The 21,366-nt window shown below is 38.8% G+C and overlaps 1 protein-coding gene across 4 annotated transcripts; it reads right to left on the minus strand.

Annotated features, from left to right (window-relative positions):
* Positions 1-3,090: 3,090 nt before the first annotated feature.
* LOC149963477 (rac GTPase-activating protein 1-like) lies at positions 3,091-19,615 on the minus strand. 4 transcript variants are annotated; one of them, XM_090180588.1, is made up of 16 exons: positions 19,603-19,615; positions 18,698-18,812; positions 16,697-16,838; positions 15,792-15,852; positions 15,421-15,530; positions 15,194-15,350; positions 14,909-15,143; positions 14,261-14,378; positions 13,955-14,195; positions 8,413-8,595; positions 7,995-8,100; positions 7,511-7,616; positions 7,002-7,134; positions 4,701-4,809; positions 4,550-4,634; positions 3,091-3,387 (listed from the first exon to the last, which is right to left on the minus strand). In XM_090180588.1, the coding sequence occupies exons 2-16, from the start codon at positions 18,801-18,803 to the stop codon at positions 3,309-3,311; spliced, it is 1,971 nt and encodes a 656-aa protein (XP_090036714.1). In that variant the 5' UTR covers positions 18,804-18,812; positions 19,603-19,615; the 3' UTR covers positions 3,091-3,308. The 4 variants fall into 4 exon arrangements, with proteins under 4 accessions (XP_090036714.1, XP_090036696.1, XP_090036705.1 ...); XM_090180570.1 differs by lacking the exon at positions 19,603-19,615 and adding an exon at positions 19,306-19,324; XM_090180579.1 differs by lacking the exon at positions 19,603-19,615 and adding an exon at positions 18,946-19,035.
* Between the last annotated feature and the right edge of the window lie 1,751 nt (positions 19,616-21,366).

Below are 21,366 nucleotides of genomic sequence, written 5' to 3' on the forward strand. Positions count from 1 at the left end.
TAAAGAGCCTACGAATTTCCTTGCGCAGCCTGCCAATCTCGTTGTTCCACCAAGGCACTAGCCTTGGCCGGTTGGCAGGCTTTGCCGGACAGTTGCGGTGATAGGAGTCGATAATGGACTGTTGAACGCGTTCAACAGCCAAATCAAAATCCAACACCGATGACAGCCGTGGCTTATCACCCTTTAGGAAGAAATTTAAGTCTTCCCTGTAACCGGACCAATCTGTGCCCCTAGGGTTACGAATAGTGGTACAAGCCCATACAGGTTTGACCAGAATATTGAAGCAAATGTGTCTGTGATCCGACAAAGACACATGCCAGTTCTTGATTTTATCTGCGACATTTACTGTACACAGTGTGAGATCAATGACCTCACTTCTGTTAGAAGTAACAAAAGTTGGTACATTGTTCTTATTCAAAATGTGAAGTCTGGTACTAACCAGATATTCCATTAAGTCGTTACCGCGCTGGTTGCAGTCTGAGCTGCCCCAGATTTCGTGGTGCGCATTAGCATCGCAACCGATGACTAGCCTCCTCCCCGAACCCTCACAATAGCTGACCAATCTGGTCACCCCCTGCGAGGGAGGGGGGAGAGCATCGTCGTATGGTAGGTATGCCGATGCCATAGTAACCTCCCCACCTTCCGTGATGAGCTTTACCGTGGCAATATCCCTGGAGTTGTGCACTGAGAGCGGAAGGGCATGAATGCCCTTGCGTGTCAGTGCACAAGCCCTCGGTGTAGCAGAGTTATAATCATAGAATATATTACCTGCATTTTGGAGACCAAGTATCTTTCCATTGGCAGTCCATGGCTCCTGTATGAGAGCGACGTCGAAGCTCTCCTTTGCGAACCTCCTGCAGAGAACTGCAGTGGCTGCCTTGCAGTGGTGCAAATTAATTTGCAGCACCTTTACACTCATCTTGGTTTAAGGTGAGCTCGGTTGCAGGCCTTAGATGTCTATTCAGACACAGTGGTGGTTGTGTTTGTGGAAACCCCAACACACCCACCGGTCTGACTTACATCCCTAGCCTGCCCCCCTGTTGCAACCTCCAGTGGTACAACCTCTTTGATCTCGTCGGTGTCCGACAAAGCAAAGGCCTTTAGCTCCTCCACGAGATTATCTTCCATTGGAATGTCCTCTCCGGAGTCCCCGCCAGCCAGAGCCTCATCTTCCATCCTTGAGATCTCCAAGGCAGAGGGTTCGACTGAACCACCCTCCTTTACAGGATCCACCGGAGCTGTCGGGTCTGGTTCATGAAGTATCTTAAAGATACCACTGTCCAGACCCGTTAAGGCTCGGTGTCCTGCCTCCTTGATAGCCTTAACCGACTCTCCATCCACCTGGAAGATCCAGCGGATGGCAGTCGGCTCATCGGCTTTATTTACGACCTTCCAACATTGCGTATTTAGCGCGTTGTTGTAGGTCCTGAGTCTACGAAGGAGGACATTGCCATCCTTGGTGTAGACGTCCTTGGTGCGGAAGGCTACCTTGAAAGGTTTCGGTAGGTCGACGGCCTATATTACTGAAAGCCGTGACCCCCCGGAGACCAATTCCTTCTGGTTAAATCCTCCCACCAACCAATCCGCTGTAAACGCATCCTTACAGAGGTAGTGAATGGCGCCCCCAACCAGCTGAAAGTTCCCAAAACGAGGTAGAGGGTCTACCGAAGGTGACCCATCTATCCGCTTCAGGACCTCACGCTGGATGGTGCCCATTTCCTCTGCGGAGATGGTTTTCACAGGATAGCCTTCTTTAACGATGGCCATCTTTGTGGAGCTTAAGGTTTCGCTATAGGTTTGGTCGTGAGACTTCACCTTTTTGGAAACCTGAGACAGGGAATCGGGGGAGTCATTTTCCCTGGAACGTTTTGAAAGTGATGGCGGGGGGTCGTCCTTACCAGAGACCTCCTCCTGCATCAATCTTTCCCTGCGGCGTCGATTCCGCTTTTGAGTTTTACTGAGGGGTTTCTCCCCCTTGAACCCTTGCTTCACCGACTGGGTCTTGCCAGAGGCAGACCCTTGAAGGCTAGGCCGGGTTCTTGTAGGGGAAAGTCCCCCCTCCAGGTTAGAAACAGGGGGGTAACATCCGAAGATGAACCCGCCCCTTGCTTTGGGTCGGGTTCTTTCGAACCCTCCCCTTGCTTTGGGTCGGGTCCTTTCGAACCCTCCCCTTGCTTTGGGTTGGGTCCTTTCGAACCCTCCCCTTGCTTTGGGTTGGGTCCTTTCGAACCCTCCCCTTGCTTTGGGTTGGGTCCTTTCGAACCCTCCCCTTGCTTTGGGTTGGGTCCTTTCGAACCCTCCCCTTGCTTTGGGTTGGGTCCTTTCGAACCCTCCCCTTGCTTTGGGTTGGGTCCTTTCGAACCCTCAACTTGCTTAACGCCGGGTTCTTTCGAACCCTTGCCCGGTTTTTGGTTTTTTTTGTGTTTCCATTTTGGTCACACGAGAAAAGAGGAAAGTAAAAAGTCACCGCCCTTAATCCTCTGTCCGGGCGGAAGGCTAAAATACAACGGGGTGTCGCCTGGTGCCCCGAGGGGATAGTTCACGATACCGTATTTACGCTTCCCCGGTACCACCCAGCCCTCAGCACGATACCTCACACCTTAGCTTAAGGAAGAAGCAGAGCCTTAGTTGGCCAGCATGAAGGGTTTCCCCTCCACCTGTTACTCCCTTCCACCACGAAGAGGTACAAGGTTGCAGTTTATGGAAGGGACATACCCCCATAATTACTGCTATTATCAAGTACGTTTTTAGGTTGATGGAGTTTACAGAATGTTCTTACAAGGACCATATTATTATTAAGAGTAGCTTCCACATTCAGCCTCTATGTATTAATACTTGCTAGTGAATCGCTGAATGGGTTTTATTGAAGCTTTTAATAGGACACCTTCTTAACTTCTCTTATTAGTAAGCAGAACTCAATTTTCAATAAGAAATTATATACTTAAATGCTGAAGCAACTTAATTTATTTTCAATTTTGTTTGAGTTATATGTTGCAATACTGAGAAATGTTAGGGTGTATTTTCAAATATTCAAAATGATACTTACACAAGTTTTAAATATTAGTAGTATATAAAAATAAGTACACTAAATACATTGTCTGAATTTTATGTTATATTGTATTTGAAAGAAATACTTGAGGGAATTTTTTTAAATCATGACATGTATTTATAAAATCATTTTTTTTTTTCAAAATTTAATGGTGAAAAATTTAAAAGATACACAAGTTAAAAATATTAGTTCAATCTTACTCAAGTTAAAAAATAAGTACACTAAATACATTTTCTGTAAATGCAAGAAGTGGTTGTCCTCACTGTTTTGATCCAAGATTTGGCGAAGTGAAAAACTTGTTCCTCATCGGGGTATGTCTCAATCCCATGTTATTATTTCTAACAAACATACAGAATTATTTTTAAGGTCATGTTCAGTATAAATAAGCTAAACCATCAATGCACTCATTCCAATCTTTTCTACCATCTGGGTCTATAGAATAGGTTGTTTTAACATAATCATTGAATGAGATGCGTTTATCATTCACTCTGTTGATGAAAACTTCTCGACTTAGCATTTTAACAGTTCAAGCAAAATATGTTGATAAAGGTGGGGCCTACCTTGGTCAAATTTACATAGGAAAGTTTCTTATTGGGAATACAAACTCCTCAATCCCTCTATTGGGCCAAATAGGCATAATAGCTACTGTGAAGTTATCACACACTGCAAGATTCTGTACTAAGGGAGCCAAACCATCCCTTTATAACTAACATTTGACTAATTTTGGTTTAATTGAAAAATTTATATCAATTTCAGAATGTAAAATAAATGGTTGATAAAAATAAGTTTCAAAACCATGCTGGTCAAAATGGTTGTTGAGACCCAATGGATAATCATGTCACCAGAATGAAGTCCCTCTGATCTAAGATATTTGAGGGAGTCTACCTTATGCAGTTTGTTAATCATGGCAGTAGGGAATATGAGTACCATGAAAACCAGGGATACCCAAATTTTGTCCCCAAAATGAACATATCATGGTATTTTGAGCGAAATAACACAAATCTTTAGGTTTTGAAAAAGCAGGTAAATTTTTATATCATCTTACTTTAAGGTAATTTGTGATGCTGATAATATGTAGGCGAGTTGAATAAACACACTTGTATAGTAAGTTAAAGGAACGTTTTTATGAGCGTGCCCGATTGAGCGTGTCGTTACCAGGGAATAGGGGAGGGAGGAGGGGGGAGGAACTGGCCCCGACGCTCGGAGGAGCATGCACTTCATGCGCCGTCTACATCCAACATTCAACAACATACATATCATATATAACAGCTGACATTTTAGGCCTAGCCAACTTACAGATTTTAAAGCAGACGACTTTGTTTAATTTTGGGAGTTTTTGGTAGTAAGGGTTTTATCCAATGAAACGCGCCTTTGACCCCATCCCCCCTTTGAGATCTTTTAAGTAACTTATGATTTGTACTCCCGCTTGATATTGAAAAGGAATATTACTCCAAACACCCTTAAATATGCTTGATACATCAGTGAAAATGAAATGATTACCTGCTTGAAAGTGGTGTTTTACCAACAGCTTGACTCAGGCTTGAGAAAGATCCGCTGCGGAGAGAACCCTTACTGTTGACTGGTGCTAAAAACACAGAAGTTACAGATAGTGGTATAATACTATTGAATGATTGAATTTTAATAAACTTACTTAAATTTGATTCCGGTGTAGTGATATGGCTTGAAAAAACTTCAGTGTTATCAACATTTGTGAATGAACTCCAGTAATCACTTGAAATGTTCAATAACTTTTCCATAACCTTGAAAAAAAGTCTTTTAGAGAAAAGTCACACATACTAGAGGGCACCCTTACAATTTACAAAAAGAGGGGAGCTGGATGGAACTTCCAAAATGGGTACTGGAGAAAAAGCTATGAAATTTTCCATTTTAAAGGGAGAAAATTCTTTATGATATAATAATCTGGTTATCTTTACGGGGGGTTTCATAATTAGCCTTTAACCAAATAAGAGTTCATATTTGATAAACTTAGAAGCGGAAAAATTTTGAGAATGTATCTTAGTATATGATTCTTTGACGTTAGTTTATATCTTCAGTTGTCTAAGGATTTGTACAATATGTTTGGAGTAGGTTCTATTAATTTTTATAGTTGGATAGTTGTTAAGTTTTATAGAGTTTCCTCATTTAACCTTATTTCACTATTCTTGACAACTACATTTTAATTGCAAATTCGTATTTTTATCTCTTTATGGACAAATAAATTGAATAATTTCATATCAATTTCTAGTTACTAATTTCCACCTCTAATTACAAGTTTTTGACATTTTCTATAACAGCTGACTATTAAACTTCAATATTTTTTAATTCATTGTTGCATCACATATTTCACAATGACATCTAGAGTTCATACAGGGTCAAAATAAAGTCAGGGTCGGGGTGGGTCTAACCCTGCGAAAAACAAGTCGGGATCAGGGAAGGAAAATTCTTTGTATTTATTATGAATAGAAAAATTAAAAAAAAACCCCAATTTAGATTAGATAGTGAATCTTGTGTAAGCCAGCTTCTGAGCCTAGGGACTATTAGTAATAGTAACAATATATAAGATAGGTAGATATTAAAATAGAGGTCTATAGCTTAAGCATTGTAATTGATTAAGTAAGTTGTTTCATAAATTCACAAGTTATTTACAAACATTGTAACTCCACACTCCTTAGCTAACACTGAGAGCCCAAAACAATGACAATTATGAAATTAAAACTTAAAAGCGACTCAAGTCGGAGTCAAGCGAGAACTATGTCAGTGGCATCAGCCGAAGGCCATTCGGATCATTCCATTGTTGCCCATGAAAAAAAATGGAGAGAAGAACCTATCTATTTTATATTTTTAGGATTTTAGCGGGGTGCATCGGCGTGAAAATTTAAAATTACATTACGAAAACATAACCCCGAAAAATGGAAAACCCTGACTTAGTTTCCGTACTAACACTAATGATATTTATTTGATATGGAAATACACTGCATTTCACACTGCAAGAGCAGAACTAGTAGATTCTTCTAATTTCCATAAACTTGAGCCAAATGTTTGTTCTGTCACCTCACCAAGAGTCTGGAATCTATAGTGTGTTCTGCAGTTCTAGTTTTGATTTACTTTGAATGAGTAATTTTTATCACAGAAAATAAATAACTAGAAGACTCTAGGCTCTCCCCGAACTCTAAGGGGTACGGAAAAAGGATTTCTTTCATAAAAACAGCAACATAGGAACATTTTAAAAAACTTAAAAAACATTGTTTCAACTAAATTATAACCAAAACCAACTTTGGTACTAAGTCTTAACTACTGTGATATATATCTTAACTTTGTCAATTTTGTAAACTGACCTTTAACATAAACCCTTTTTGTGTTAATTTTGCTAACTTCCCATTGAGTAATTTACTTTGGTTCAGAGCCACGTGGGTATACAATGTGATGGCGCACACCTTTCTAATTAATTGGAACCGAGTCTCTAAGCACTACGGGTCTCAAGATAATTTTTAATGACCTTGGGCACATGGTTCAAGGTCACTGAGTTTTTTCATCTAAGGATCCCCTATGGGTGCTATGCGATCTCAAAATATCACATTTCTAGGTAAAATAGCTTTTCAATTATTAGCTCTGGACCATTTTTAAGTGGAAACCCTGAAAATATGAAAGATGAAACTACGAAAACAAAACAGGCTCTAGCTAATTTTTCAACAAATAGAAATCCGAGGTGGTCAGGTAAATGAGTGTGTTGATTTCGCATGGAATGCCCCAAGTATTAAAAACATTTTAAGCTGATGGTATTTTTCCATGGGTTTATTGAAAATCAGAAACTAATAAAAATGTATTTTAAGCCAACACAATACTGGTTTGAGACCGTTTTCCCCAATTTCAAATACATTCTTAATTAGTTGCGATTTAATTGGAAAGGAAAAATATTTTATTAACTTTTGAGATATAAGCTAGGAACACTTACAGAGCACTGCTTTCCTTGTTCCGAAACCAAAGCCACAGCTTCCAAATGAGCCGATGAATAGCCAACAACAGTAGGACCTAGCACAGTAGCCAAATTTCTTATACCCATTTTAATTTCTGGAGTGTCTGCAATTCTGAAAAAATAAAATTCATGAAATTACTGCAATTGTCAAAATTAAAATATGCTTAAGGCCAATCTTGTTTCAATCAAAAAAGAAACCTGACCAAACCCTTAAGCTAAAAGTTACTTGTCTAGATTATGACAGCCAGCTATTGGTAATAATACATTTGAAATAACACTCAAGATCAAGTAAACTGTTGTAAACCATGATAGTTAGATACACTACGCAATTCAAAGGGGACTTAACACATTCTTAATATATAAATATGGTAGATTTACTCTAATTTTGTTAATGTTAAATTTATAAATATCTAATCAGCAGTAGCCATTTCAGCTTGAGAAACTGTTTCACGGCTATTCTAAAAATCGTTAAAAGACATGAAGCATACCTTTGCCAGTGTAGGATAAGAAAGGCAAGCGTATCTCTGTTTGGTTGTGGTAGTTGACTAATCGCTTGGTACAGGGCAGTCAAGTTATCTTGGGGGTCTTTAATCTCTAAAAATATCCAAAGAGTTGAAATAAAGTTGCTTTCACAAATGGTCCTAAAAAAACTTTGTGACATGCGAACATTTAAAAACCCATTTTTCGAAAAAACTCGTAACTCAGCCTTTTAGGTTTAAACCTGGTTTAATTTCTAATACTCCATTTAAATTAATTTTAACTAATTGTCACTTCTGTTGGTTCCATTAAGGAAAACTTTAATTTGAGTAAAAAATTCTATGCATAGATTAAACTAAAAGAAATTTTTCATATGCACAAATACAACAAAGTTTCCAATTTTTTCATATGCACAAATACAACAAAGTTTCCAATTTTTTCATATGCACAAATACAACAAAGTTTCCAATTTAAAATCTCCCAAATAGATCAAACCTGAAGCTTTGATAAACTCATGCCACAATGCTCGTGGTACCAGGGTTTCGAAACTACGCAGAAAGTCTTTGATAACACCACACAAAATGTGAACATCAATTTTAGACTGAAAAAAATTAATCATAAATAAATGACGAGAGTAGAAACATTGGCAATGATAAAAACATACTCATATAAAATAAGTTATGGTTACTGATATAGCAATTTTAATAAATTGGTTCAAGTCCAAGTTAATGATATTTACCAAGTATAATGGGAAAAAACCAACTCATAACAATTTTCACACATTTTTACAAATTATTTAAAAGTAGATTTCTTCAAGGCAAGTAAATAGACAAAAAGTAGTTTATAAATGAATTTTCAATTAAATTACAATCGAGCAGAAAAGTATCAGAATCGATTTCCCAAATATATTTACAAGATTAGGAACTCCTTTTCCTTTGAGAATTCGCTCTTTCATTTCTCTGACATCTTTCTCAGAGCCAGGAACTCTGTACAGGCCAACTTCGGACATTCCACGATTGTCAATCTCATTGACGCAGTAAATAATCAAGCCTGGGACCATTGGCGCTGTTTTAGGTGCGTAATCGGCAATGGTAGTCTGAAATTAACAGTAATTAGTGGAGACTTGACTATTCTTGTGCTACACTTTTAGCTAGTGTACAAAAAAAACAAATTCTCAAATGTTACATAATGATTGTATAAATTTGTTTCGATCTCTACTAGTTGAATATCGACCTGGCACTTCCCACAGTGCCAAATATGTAGCATCACCAAGGAAATCAAAATAGTACAAGTTCTTAAAGTATACGGTTAAACCAAGTAATTTTGTTTAGTATTGATTAACATATCTTCTCCAGAAGGAATTGGTCTCCGGGGGGTCACGGCTTTCAGTAATGAAGGCCGTCGACCACCGAAACCTTTCAATGTAGCCTTCCGCACCAAGGACGTCTACACCAAGGATGGCAATGTCCTCCTTCGTAGACTCAGGACCTACAACAACGCGCTAAATACGCAATGTTGGAAGGTCGTAAATAAAGCCGATGAGCCTACTGCCATCCGCTGGATCTTCCAAGTGGATGGAGAGTCGGTTAAGGCTATCAAGGAGGCAGGACACCGAGCCTTAACGGGTCTGGACAGTGGTATCTTTAAGATACTTCATGAACCTGACCCGCCAGCTCCGGTGGATCCTGTAAAGGAGGGTGGTTCAGTCGAACCCTCTGCCTTGGAGATCTCAAGGATGGAAGATGAGGCTCTGGCTGGCGGGGACTCCGGAGAGGACATTCCAATGGAAGATAATCTCGTGGAGGAGCTAAAGGCCTTTGCTTTGTCGGACACCGACGAGATCAAAGAGGTTGTACCACTGGAGGGTGCAACAGGGGGGCAGGCTAGGGATGTAAGTCAGACCGGTGGGTGTGTTGGAGTTTCCACAAACACAACCACCACTGTGTCTGAATAGACATCTAAGGCCTGCAACCGAGCTCACCTTAAATCAAGATGAGTGTAAAGGTGCTGCAAATTAATTTGCACCACTGCAAGGCAGCCACTGCAGTTCTCTGTAGGAGGTTCGCAAAGGAGAGCTTCGACGTCGCTCTCATACAGGAGCCATGGACTGCCAATGGAAAGATACTTGGTCTCCAAAATGCAGGTAATATATTCTATGATTATAACTCTGCTACACCCAGCGCTTGTGCACTGACACGCAAGGGCATTCATGCCCTTCCGCTCTCAGTGCACACCTCCAGGGATATTGCCTCGGTAAAGCTCATCACGGAAGGTGGGGAGGTTACTATGGCATCGGCATACCTACCATACGACGATGCTCTCCCCCCTCCCTCGCAGGGGGTGACCAGACTAGTCAGCTACTGTGAGGGTTCGGGGAGGAGGCTAGTCATCGGTTGCGATGCTAATGCGCACCACGAAATCTGGGGCAGCTCAGACTGCAACCAGCGTGGTAACGACTTAATGGAATATCTGGTTAGTACCAGACTTCACATTTTGAATAAGAACAATGTACCAACTTTTGTTACTTCTAACAGAAGTGAGGTCATTGATCTAACACTGTGTACAGTAAATGTCGCAGATAAAATCAAGAACTGGCATGTGTCTAACGAACCGTCTTTGTCGGATCACAGACACATTTGCTTCAAAATTCTGGTCAAACCTGTACGGGCTTGTACCACTATTCGTAACCCTAGGGGCACAGATTGGTCCGGTTACAGGGAAGACAAATTTCTTCCTAAAGGGTGATAAGCCACGGCTGTCATCGGTGTTGGATTTTGATTTGGCTGTTGAACGCGTTCAACAGTCCATTATCGACTCCTATCACCGCAACTGTCCGGCAAAGCCTGCCAACCGGCCAAGGCTAGTGCCTTGGTGGAACAACGAGATTGGCAGGCTGCGCAAGGAAACTCGTAGGCTCTTTAATAGGGCAAAGAAGGGGGGTGATTGGGATGCCTATAAACGCACCCTCACCACCTACCACAAGTCTATCCGCGATGCCAAGAAGGCTTCATGGAGAGACTTCTGTGAGAACATAGTGGATGACCCAGTACGGCCAAATTAATGAAAATTTTGGCACACGATAATACTAAGCATCTTGACACCATTAAGTTGAAAGATGGTAGTTTTTCCACGTCCGGTAAGGACACTCTGACACATATGTTAGATGTACACTTTCCGGACTCTAAGCTCAGTAGCAATGGTAACACTGACAATCGCCCTTTGAGGATCAATCGAACCAAAAGGGAAGATTGGGCAGTGGCGAATAAGGTCGCCACGCATTCCAGACTTATATGGGTTGTAAAGTCATTTAAACCCTATAAGTCCCCGGGACCGGATGGGATTTTTCCTATCCTCTTACAGGAGGGCATTGATATTCTATGCCCTATGCTGCTGAGAATCTACAGGGCTTGTATTGCTCTAGGGCATTTACCTAGCACCTGGAAGCTTTCTCAAGCGATCTTCATACCTAAGCCTGGTAAATCTGATTACCTGGAAGCTAAGGCATTTAGGCCAATTAGTCTCACCTCTTTTCTCCTAAAAATTCTGGAGAAAATGGTGGACAACTACATTAGGGAGGAGGTTCTTTGCAACTCTCCTCTGTCGGCTGCGCAGCATGCTTACCAGAAGGGCAGGTCTACTGAGACCGCCCTGCATGGTATCAGCAGCTGCCTGGAAAAAGCAATTGAGCACAAGGAAATTGCGTTAGCAGTTTTTCTTGATATTGAGGGAGCCTTTGATAAAGTCTCCAGCGCAGTCATACTTAAGGCTGCGAAAAGGTTTGGTATCAATGACACATTGTGCCTTTGGATCAAATCTATGTTAACTGACCGAAAAGTGGTATCCTCCTTGCTGGGTGACTCCCTTATGGTCTCCACCAGTCGTGGTTGCCCCCAGGGGGGCGTTCTTTCTCCCCTTCTGTGGTGCCTGGTGGTGGATGAACTCGTTCGGAGGTTTAACAGGGGAGGATGCCGCTGTTTCGGTTACGCCGATGATATTGCTATCATCATTACTGGGAAATTCCCGGCAACAGTGAAGGACGTAATAAGGAGGGCCCTAGCATCAGTTGAGAGCTGGTGCAGGGAGGTCAACCTCATGGTTAATCCTAATAAAACTGTCTTGGTTCCTTTTACTCGTAGAAGGATAAAAGGTATGTTTGAGGGTATTTCCTTATTTGGAAAGGACCTAGTGGAGAGCACCGAGGTGAAGTACCTCGGGGTCATCCTGGATAGCAAACTAACATGGAAACCACACCTTGACTACATAGTCAAGAGGGGCAAAATGTTATTTTGGAGAACTAGAAGTGCAGTTAGCAAGACCTGGGGCTTAAGCCCCAGGACTGTGTACTGGCTGTACACCATGATCATCAGACCTATCCTGTCTTATGCAGCTGTGGTCTGGTGGCCAAGGGTTACTTTAACGACTGTGCAGTTTGATCTGGCACTCTGCAAAGGCTGGCTTGTGTCGGCATTACAGGAGCCATGAGGACAGCCCCAAGCGCTTCTCTGGAAATACTGCTGAATATGCTTCCTCTCCACCTTTTTATTGAGGAAGCTGCCCTTTTAGGTGCCTATAGGCTTAACCAAAATGGCTGGTGGAAGGCTAATAATTGGGAGCATAGCCACACCAAGCTCTTCCGAGATATGTCCAATCAGATGCCGATTTTAACAATGGGCTCTGATCTGATGGTTACTAAACTCCACTTTAGTAAACCTTTTGAGGTCAACTTCCCTAGCCGGGCGGAGTGGAGTCCCTTGACCCTCGGTACCAGAGGAGAGATCGTCTGGTTCACTGATGGGTCTAAGACACACTATGGCACTGGTGCGGGGATGTATTGCCTTACTAATAATTTCGGCTTTTATGAAAGCCTAGGGATACACACTAGTGTATTCCAGGCTGAAATTTTTGCCATTTGCTCCTGTGTTGCTCACTGTTTACATCAGGGGTATCATGGGAAGGTTATCCAGATTTATTCAGATAGCCAGGCTGCTCTTAGAGCTCTCAGCCAGTATAGCATTCTTTCTAAACTGGTTTTTAGCTGCTTAGATCTCCTCTGCACTCTTGGGTTGCACAATAAAGTTCAACTTTGTTGGGTACCTGGGCATAAGGGGCATCTTGGGAACGAAAGGGCCGACGCCCTGGCCAAGGAAGGTGCGAGGGCTGGGTTCATTGGTCCAGAACCTGCTCTCCCCATCTCCCGAGGACTTGTACGCGGCTTAATCTTCAAGTTTATGTCGGATCGTCAACTCAGACAATGGTCTGAAATTGAGGGTCAAAGGCAGGCCAAAGAGTTCACTCTTGGCCCATCTAGGGAGAGAGCTAGAGAATTACTCTTGCTCTCTAGGTCCAGTATTAGGATTGTTACTGGCCTACTTACAGGCCACTGCCATCTTAACAGACATTTAACGCTTATTGGGGTCAGTGATGACCCGATTTGCAGATCTTGTCTAGCTGAGGAGGAAACTGCCTCACATGTCCTCTGTAGCTGCGATTACTAGCAGCCCAGAGGTTTGAGCATTTGGGTATGCATCGGTTGGAAACGTATGATGTCTCTAATATCACGGCCGGGCAGATTTTAAGCTTTATGTCGGCAATAGGACTTAATTAAGTCACCCAGTTTGGGGATGCACAATGGACCTTAGGTCGAAGTGTTTGGCTTGCCACCCCACTCAATAATAATAATAATAACATATCTTCTATTTACTTTTACTACCTACTGCATAAACTAAATATTATATTTAGACTAAAAAGAGTTCAGGTGGTTCTGCAATGTCAAAGATTTTCTTTTCCCTTAAAATGCCAATCCTAATATAACAACTGGTGTAGCCCCTAAATACTTAACACCATGAAATTGTAAATCTTGGATTGATCTATGTAGAATGCAAGACTTTTCAAATTCGCACAGGATAAAATAAATTATTTCATTTAAATTTTTCAAAATGATTTCTTCTTTCTTGGATATAATTGAAGGACGGACAATCAGTCATCAGCAACTTATAGTTTTAAATAAAAAATTTTCCCACTCTGAAAACTTTACAGCAAATTACAGAGTCCTTTTTTCCGTAATATTTTCCGCAATTTACCCAAAAAAAAAGGTTTTCATTCCATTATTAGCCTAGTTTTGTTCGCCTAATTTTTTCGAATCCCAAAGTAAAACTAAACTTCTAAACTAAGCTAGAGTTAAAAACCCTTAGTTCACAGCAGCTTTTAATGTCTGCCATACGCCATCAAACCATGTTTTGATAGAAAGGAGGACATAGCGATAACTTTCAGGTGTTAATCACTACAAATGGAGAATTTCATCTGAACATGAACTGAAGAGACATTAGCCATGGTCACTCTATACCTTAAAACCCAGTTTAAATGAGTTTAGATCAATATCATGCGAAACACTTTTGGCGAATTGTTTAAATAACAACTAAAAATTATACTTTAAATTGCAGAGAGATTTAATTTACCCTTTCTCCTTTGTTGGGTGTATTAGTGCAGGGCACGCATGGGAGACTGACTCTATTTTGACACTCCGGATGGCATGTTGATCTGCACTCAATGCATTTCAAGGCTTCCTTGTAGAATTTAATGCGTCTACCACATGGGTTACATTTCTCAGGACGGATAACAGTTTTTGTTACAAAATTGTGAGGTCTGCAATTAATTTTTGTCCCTGATAGTTGGCGTTTTTGAAGGATTGAATTGCTCCTAAAAAATTAAAATACAAAAAATATTAAATTTCAGAGTGACAGAAAATACAAGTAAATTCATACCTTTGAACTGGAGTTCCGGTAGATGTTGGAGTAGAGAATACATCAGAGTTACCAATGCCCATTCTGTTCAATATTGACGACGATGAGTTAATGGATGGAAATCTTGGTTTATCAGAATCTGAAGATAAATATGAATTATATTTAATTATCCATCAAAATGGCTCCGCAAGAATGATAATTCCAGACAAGCAATTAGCTGATTAATATTTTTGTTAAGTAAACAAACACCACTAAATCGATATTTTTAACAAAGTAAATTTAAGTTTTTGGTATGGTAATTTCAAGTGCTTATTTTATTTATGCTTAGGGAAAATAACCATTTGAGATGATCCGAAGGTATCACGGCCTAATTTACCCCCAGTACAAGACATAAGTTTATGTATTTGTACCCCATTGCTCCGCCTTAAGCACTACATCGGCCTACGACACTAACCAGGCCAGGACAAAAGTGTGCTTGCAAAACAACGTTCGGCCAATGAGACAGCCATCAGCACAAGACAGGGGAAAACGTAACTGGATGTGCTCCAATCACATACATTTAATTTGTAAGTATTCAATAAAGAACCGACCATATGAAAAAGGGCGCCTGACATTACTATCCCAGGGGGGCCTGTTTGTATATATACTAAATCTCAATTTGAAAAGCACCTGAACGAAGAAATGGGCGACTTTGAGCAGGTGGAGCACTGGGTATCTCTTCTTTGTAGATGAATGGTTCTGGTTCACTGTTACACCGTTCAAACTCACGATGAGGTATTTGGTCTTGCTGGGCTTGTGATTCTATTCTGGATGTAGCTACAATATTGCCTTGAGGAGGAACCGTCACTGTGGTGGTTGCAATTAACGTTTTGTCTCTGCTGCCGGCAACGTATAAATTTGTATCCTAAAATCAGAAATGTTAAACCTATGCCATAAAAAAAAAAAAACAGTTACCCCAGATTTCCTTCGTTTTGGGGGTGTGGTTTCGCTCTTGTGTTTTCCACCACTTCTTGTGCGACGTTTTAATGGTCTAGACTGTTCATCATCTTCCAAATCTAAATCGTCTTCAGTTTTATCATAAAATTCAGACTGTTCAGTAATAATTTCATTGCTAAAATAATTAAAACAAATGATATATTAAACTATGTTTAGAAAAAATATCAATTGAAAGGTTTATGTACATAGTTTCTGGTGGTACATATCTAACGTATTGGGCAAACATCTCTTTAGTTTGATCAGCTATTGTATTGTCACGGTTGACCACTTCTTTCACCTCTCCAAAAATACTTTTCTAAACAAATAGAAACCAGGAACTGAAATTAATAACTTAAAATTTGAAAGGTTTTACCAGCCATGGCTTTAGAATTTAAAATAAAATGAAATTACGCAATAAAATCCTCGGCTTGAAAAGGGACCACGGTCCGAAAGCTCGCCCATGTAAATAAAAATATATAAATTTTAGCCATGAAGTATCCAGTCTTTTTATTACGTAATTTCATTTTATTTGAAATTAATAACGTGTCACATATCTTAGAAAGCACTAAAAATTTACTAGATCAAGCAAACGCTTCTCCGCATTTAGTCTTCTGTTTCGCTCATCCCTGAACTTTTTCCTAATGTAAAATATAACATTAACACAATATTCCAGCCAGGGTTGTCTGATTTAAATCACAATTTCATTTAAATCAGTTATTTAAAAACCTATTTAAATCAAGTGATTTTCAAAACAAAATCATTGATTTAAATCACGTATTGTACTTCCACGTATTTATGAAATGTACGAAAGGTTTTTTAGAAATTTCAATTCAGAGAAATTCAATTAAATCTTATTATTATTAATAATTCAATTTAATAATGAATAATTTAAAATAAAGTTTACGTTATCGCTGCACTCAAACTATTTATCAATTTATTAAGAAAACAGACATAAAACCTTAAAAAAATCATTAAAATTCACAAAATTCCAATTTAGATCAAATCAATCTATTTTTGATTTTCTTAAAAAACCACTCTGATTCCAGCCACCTAAATCAACGGCTTTAAAAGTTGCTCGGGTAATAGCTTAGCTGATTATTTCTGACACTTAGCTAAGACCAAAAAATTAAATCGCCATGAAAAAGTTGTAGGGTATGATGATTAGACAAACCAAGGATGTATTTAATATACTTTGGAAGAATAACTATGTTGAGACAATACGTGGGCTTCATGTTTTAGTATCCCCCCTCAGCAAGAGAAAGGGGAGGGGGTGGAAAAACATCACTGTCATGTGCTTCTATTGCTTTGGAAGTATTTGTTTGTATTGGAACCAATGAAATACCAGGTTAATTTCATATATTTAAGGCATGAGGTGCATTGGGAGCAACGCCAAAAACTGTCTCAACACAGTCATTCTCCCTTTAAGAATAAATAAATAGACATAATTGCTTTAAGGATAAATTCAAAATATAAAATACTGACACGAGACTGTCAAATTTTGATTTCCACTCATTGCGTTCCAAAGCCACAGTGTTATATTCAAGTTGTAACTCCCGATATAAAGCTTCCGTATTCAGCCATTGTTTGCGGCCCATTTGGACAATTTGCACAAACCTAAGGAACTCTGTATAGTAAGGAAAAGAATTAGAGCATTAGCTTCAACAAAATATAAAACAATAATTATCATTATCTCAAGTTTATAAGTATAAAATTTTGGGTGAGCTGTAGACTTTAGTCATTTAGCCTATTACGCATTCTTCGCTTCATTGTAATAGTGCATGAGGACCACAGGTAGCCATGACCAAGCATTTATTTATTTATTCAATTGAATACAGGCTACGAAGCTAGATGTTAGCTTATGAGTAGGCAATGGTATACAATGAGGATAAATTAATAAAGAATAAGAAAAAAAAGAATCGTTGCAAAATAGAACCAAACAATATCAATATACAATAGGGACAATACCTTTAGACAAGTTAAGGAAAAATTATTGTGAAAAAAAAAAAACAGAATAAATGTTACAGGTTAAAAGAACTGAACAGGTTGGTTACTTAAGAACGCACTAACATGTTTTCTGAAGGCAGCGAATTCCGTTTGTTTACAGCGTGGAATGCAAGGTTTCAACGATGTACATTAGTTTTTGAAAGTTTTGGCGCAGTGGCCTCGAGTCTTGAGTAGAGGGGGCAATGGCGGAATTCCCGGAACACATTTACAGATTTGAATTATGCCTTTGACAGTATGGCGTAACAAGGGGGCATCAATGCTGCTGAGAAGTTTGTTCCATTCCTCGGGGGGTCAAAGGGCGATACTTTTGCTCGTTGGGTATAATGTCAAATCTACATCACTTCGCACTTAGCTATAGGCAATTATTTCTAATGAGACACTTATGAAATAAGAGTTAAAAACTGGTTCTTTTTGCTATAGAGCTTTCTTTGGGTCAAACCATACTGAAACAGGATATGACAACCAATAAGAAATATCGGATAAATTCAATATCAAACATTGCATTTTCGGCTAATTCCTTGTTTAGGCTGATTTTTATTCACAAAAACCTCCATGCGTCACAAGCAAAACATTAGATTATGAAGCTGCCGTTTTGTTGTAGTTTAACCCATAGCAACACAGTGTCACGTATATTGTAACATTTAAAATTTAGTTAACAATCCACTCTTAATCATGGCGCTACATATCGTGCAATGAACTAACTGAACATAAAAAAAAACATACGGCAGTCAATGAAAATTAAGATAAAAAATAACAAAGTTAGCGCAACTATTATGCTATCAGGGACCAAGAACGTAATTATTTATAATAAGGCACAGAACTATCTGCAAGTATGCTCCTACAGATTTTCGGTCAAGCGATCCGACATTTGCAAATTTATTGTATGGGACTTTGAATCTCAAAGTGTCTTCAGAAATCAGAAACTGATTTTGAGATTTCAGATCAGAATTTTCGGTTGATTTTATAACTAAATTTCACCTAGATTTCGGAATTTAGAAGTTGATTTCAAGACTTCTAAAATCCTTTCTCAAGTAGAGTGTGTGGAATTGGTACAAATGTTGGACCCATCATTCTTGGTTCAACTATTTACTATTTCAGTCTTTTTATAAATTTTTCCAAAACCTTTTTCAGGATTCAGTATAATTTCTTAGCAGAAAAGCTCCCAATTTATATATATACTTTCCTAACTGGAAAATTGGAATTTCCACCAACTACACCAATCCACATCTAAATCTAATCACTTGGTTTGTGTTTTGAAGTACCAAGTTTTTTTTTTACTTTTTCAAACATTTCCTTCAGTTAAAGCGTCACCAAGCATTCTTACAAAGGGAACCTAACTTGCTTGGATATTGACAGTCTAAAATCAATTGGGCTTATCGAATTTTTAGATAACGTTCTTAACAGTAAAAGAGTTAAATTACGAAACTTGGATTTGTTTAATACAACAAAAATCATTGATTTTGAGCACGCCATAATTACCAGATTCGATGCTGGATTCTTGTTGACTTTCATTTAAAATTGCACAGTATCGGCATAAATCATCAAACTGCGCCACTAATGACATTTTCCCCAAAGAGGAGGCCATGCTTAACTTCTAAATAAAAAGGCTTTTTTTTAATAGTTATATCTACACTGCAGTACAAAGTAATAAATAAAACAAGAATTACAGAATTATCGATAGATTGACCATTATTGACACAGATACTTAAAGAAAACTCAATAGTGACCCTTTTTCAACATTTCCAGGCTGCTCCACTCCATTATTACATTGATTCTACAGTCTACACCCTTAATTTTAATTCTACGTTATTTTAGCATTTCCATGTTTTCATTTTATATTTTTAAACTTATATACATTTATGATTGTAATACTCCAATATCTATAGGATTACATACATGAAAAAAAGATTTCTGCAGAAAATTTAGTCTATGCAGTTGCCTTATCAATTAATTCAAGTATACCCCCTTAAGGTCCCAGCATTTGGTCCCAGCCAAAGGTTTAAAAACTATTATTTTCACATAAATCACTTCGATGTGCCACAGAATACTTCACAACTAAAATAGTGTTTGAATAAAACAAGTCTTACCATATGTTTAAATTAACGATCGTAAGATAATTATATTAAACAAAGCAGTATTGAATATTTAATTCCAAAAAATTTATTTGATTTAACAAATAAGCAACCGCCTGAGCCGTTAAAAACTTGAAAATCCCGGGAGCCTTTTATAATTTGTTGTGCTATTACAAAGACTTGATATATCACGGACAATAATTTGGATTTTCTAGAAAGCTTTAAGGGGATGAGTAAAAATAAAGGCAACAATTCAAATTTTTTTTTTTTTTAGTTCGCGAGCATGGCTGCGTTTAGTAAAAGTAATCGGACCTTCACTAGCCGTATCTGATTCTCTGAACCAATGAGGTAGAATAAACAGAGATCCAAACAAATCTGGGATTCACGGGACAAGTTATATGTGAGTCGGAGAATTAGGCTTAAGTTTCAACTTTATTGAATTATGCTGGGGCCATCTGTTTCTATAAGCAGACACTTTTGCAAAATATGTTAAAGTTTAGTTTTACAATAACACGATAGATGGCGCCAGCACGATTTGATTAAGTTCATTAACTAAGCCTAACTCTCCAACTCAACAAATACTGTCCCGCGAAACGGTAGGTCCTGGAATGCGGATTAGGATCTCTATTTATTCTACCTCATTGATCTGCACCGTGGCATATCTTTTGCAGAGCATTACATCAAGAGATGAACGCTTTTCTGTACTCACGCAATAGGTAATATCAAAAGTGACATAATTACCAAAAGTGTGTCAATCGGACCTATTTCACAATGAATGTTACGAGCGAAATACAAGTTGGTTGGGGAGAAGGGAAAGAATGCCTTGGGGAGGGAAGGAAGTTAAAATCAACATATACCACCTCGTAGTGAGAAACGGAGAAACTAAGTAGCACTGGTCAAAGTCAAAGTTAGTGTATTTTTTTGATTAGACTAAAAAAAGATCCAGAAAGGTGACAATAAATAGTCTTTTATGTTGTCGATCTCGAGTCGAGCATTCGTTAAACCTTTAGCATACGAAAGTACAGGGTGTTGTATTCTATTAAACATTCCGTTATATTACATTAAATACTTTTATTAGTCAAACCACATATCAGGATCAAACTGTGATCTCCCGTCTACATAACATGAACTGATTAATCTACATGTGATCACCTTGGGGTGTGTTGCCCCCTAGTGTCTAACTAAAGAACTGATAATAACAATATGACGTAATGATAATATATATGACAATATAACACAGGGATTGTCACACTTTTGGTAATTATGTCCCTTTTGGTAATATATAATATTCTAGATACAAAATTCATTTTATGCCATAAAACGCTGGCAGACAGCTGCAACTATAGAACAATGCGGTTTGACAGAGCGCGTAGAGGCAAAGGAAACCTTCTTCGAACTCACTACAGTATTTTGAAAATGACAGTTTGACCATGGGCAAATTACTACAGGACTCGTAATGTAAGCCTATAAAACTTCGTCTTCCAAATGTCGCGTTGAAATTTTACGTGAAGGGCAGCGCCACCTAGTGAAGTTCTTTGAATTAAAAAATTTGGGACAAGATGGCAGCGTCCATGGAGTTGGAGATAAGATTTTTGAAAGGTAAAATTAACTCCGAATTTTCATTATACTAATCTATTTTATTAACTAATATGATACGTATTTTTGGATATCAGATATTCTTGAGAATAGATTTAAATCTATTCTTTGCGAAACGGTTGAAAAACTAGAGGATGCGCAAAATATCCCTCTTAATGAATCTTCGAAAAGGCTGCTAAATTACATAATATCGAATGGATATTCAATAGAATATTTGCAAGTAAAGAGTACAGCTCAAGGCGTAATATTGACTTCATTAATTACTGGTAAAGCTAAATTTTCCATGGAAATTTTGTACCAGATTTTTAACTCTCGCGAATTACGCACGGTAGCGCTCCAGTCGAATAGCGCGACAGTTTGAAGAGAAATACGCTATGGGAGCTTAGTTTAGAATTGCGAGTCCTGTAGTAGTTTGCCCATGGTTTGACTGTTACCGAGAATTTGTAACCTACGGACAACCCACAAAAACCAAGGGGGCGT

Source organism: Leiobunum rupestre, chromosome 1 (assembly GCF_980474605.1).
Source record: "Leiobunum rupestre chromosome 1, qqLeiRupe1.1.hap1, whole genome shotgun sequence".
Lineage (NCBI taxonomy): Eukaryota > Metazoa > Arthropoda > Arachnida > Opiliones > Sclerosomatidae > Leiobunum > Leiobunum rupestre.

Excerpts from the sequence above, each read along its gene's own strand:
- LOC149963477 (XM_090180570.1), bottom strand. Across the intron at positions 15,853-16,696 it reads TCAAAATTTGACAGTCTCGT|GAAAAAGTTCAGGGATGAGC; the intron begins GTCAGTATTTTA and ends ATTTTACATTAG. Across the intron at positions 15,351-15,420 it reads TATGTACCACCAGAAACTAT|CAATGAAATTATTACTGAAC; the intron begins GTACATAAACCT and ends TAATTATTTTAG.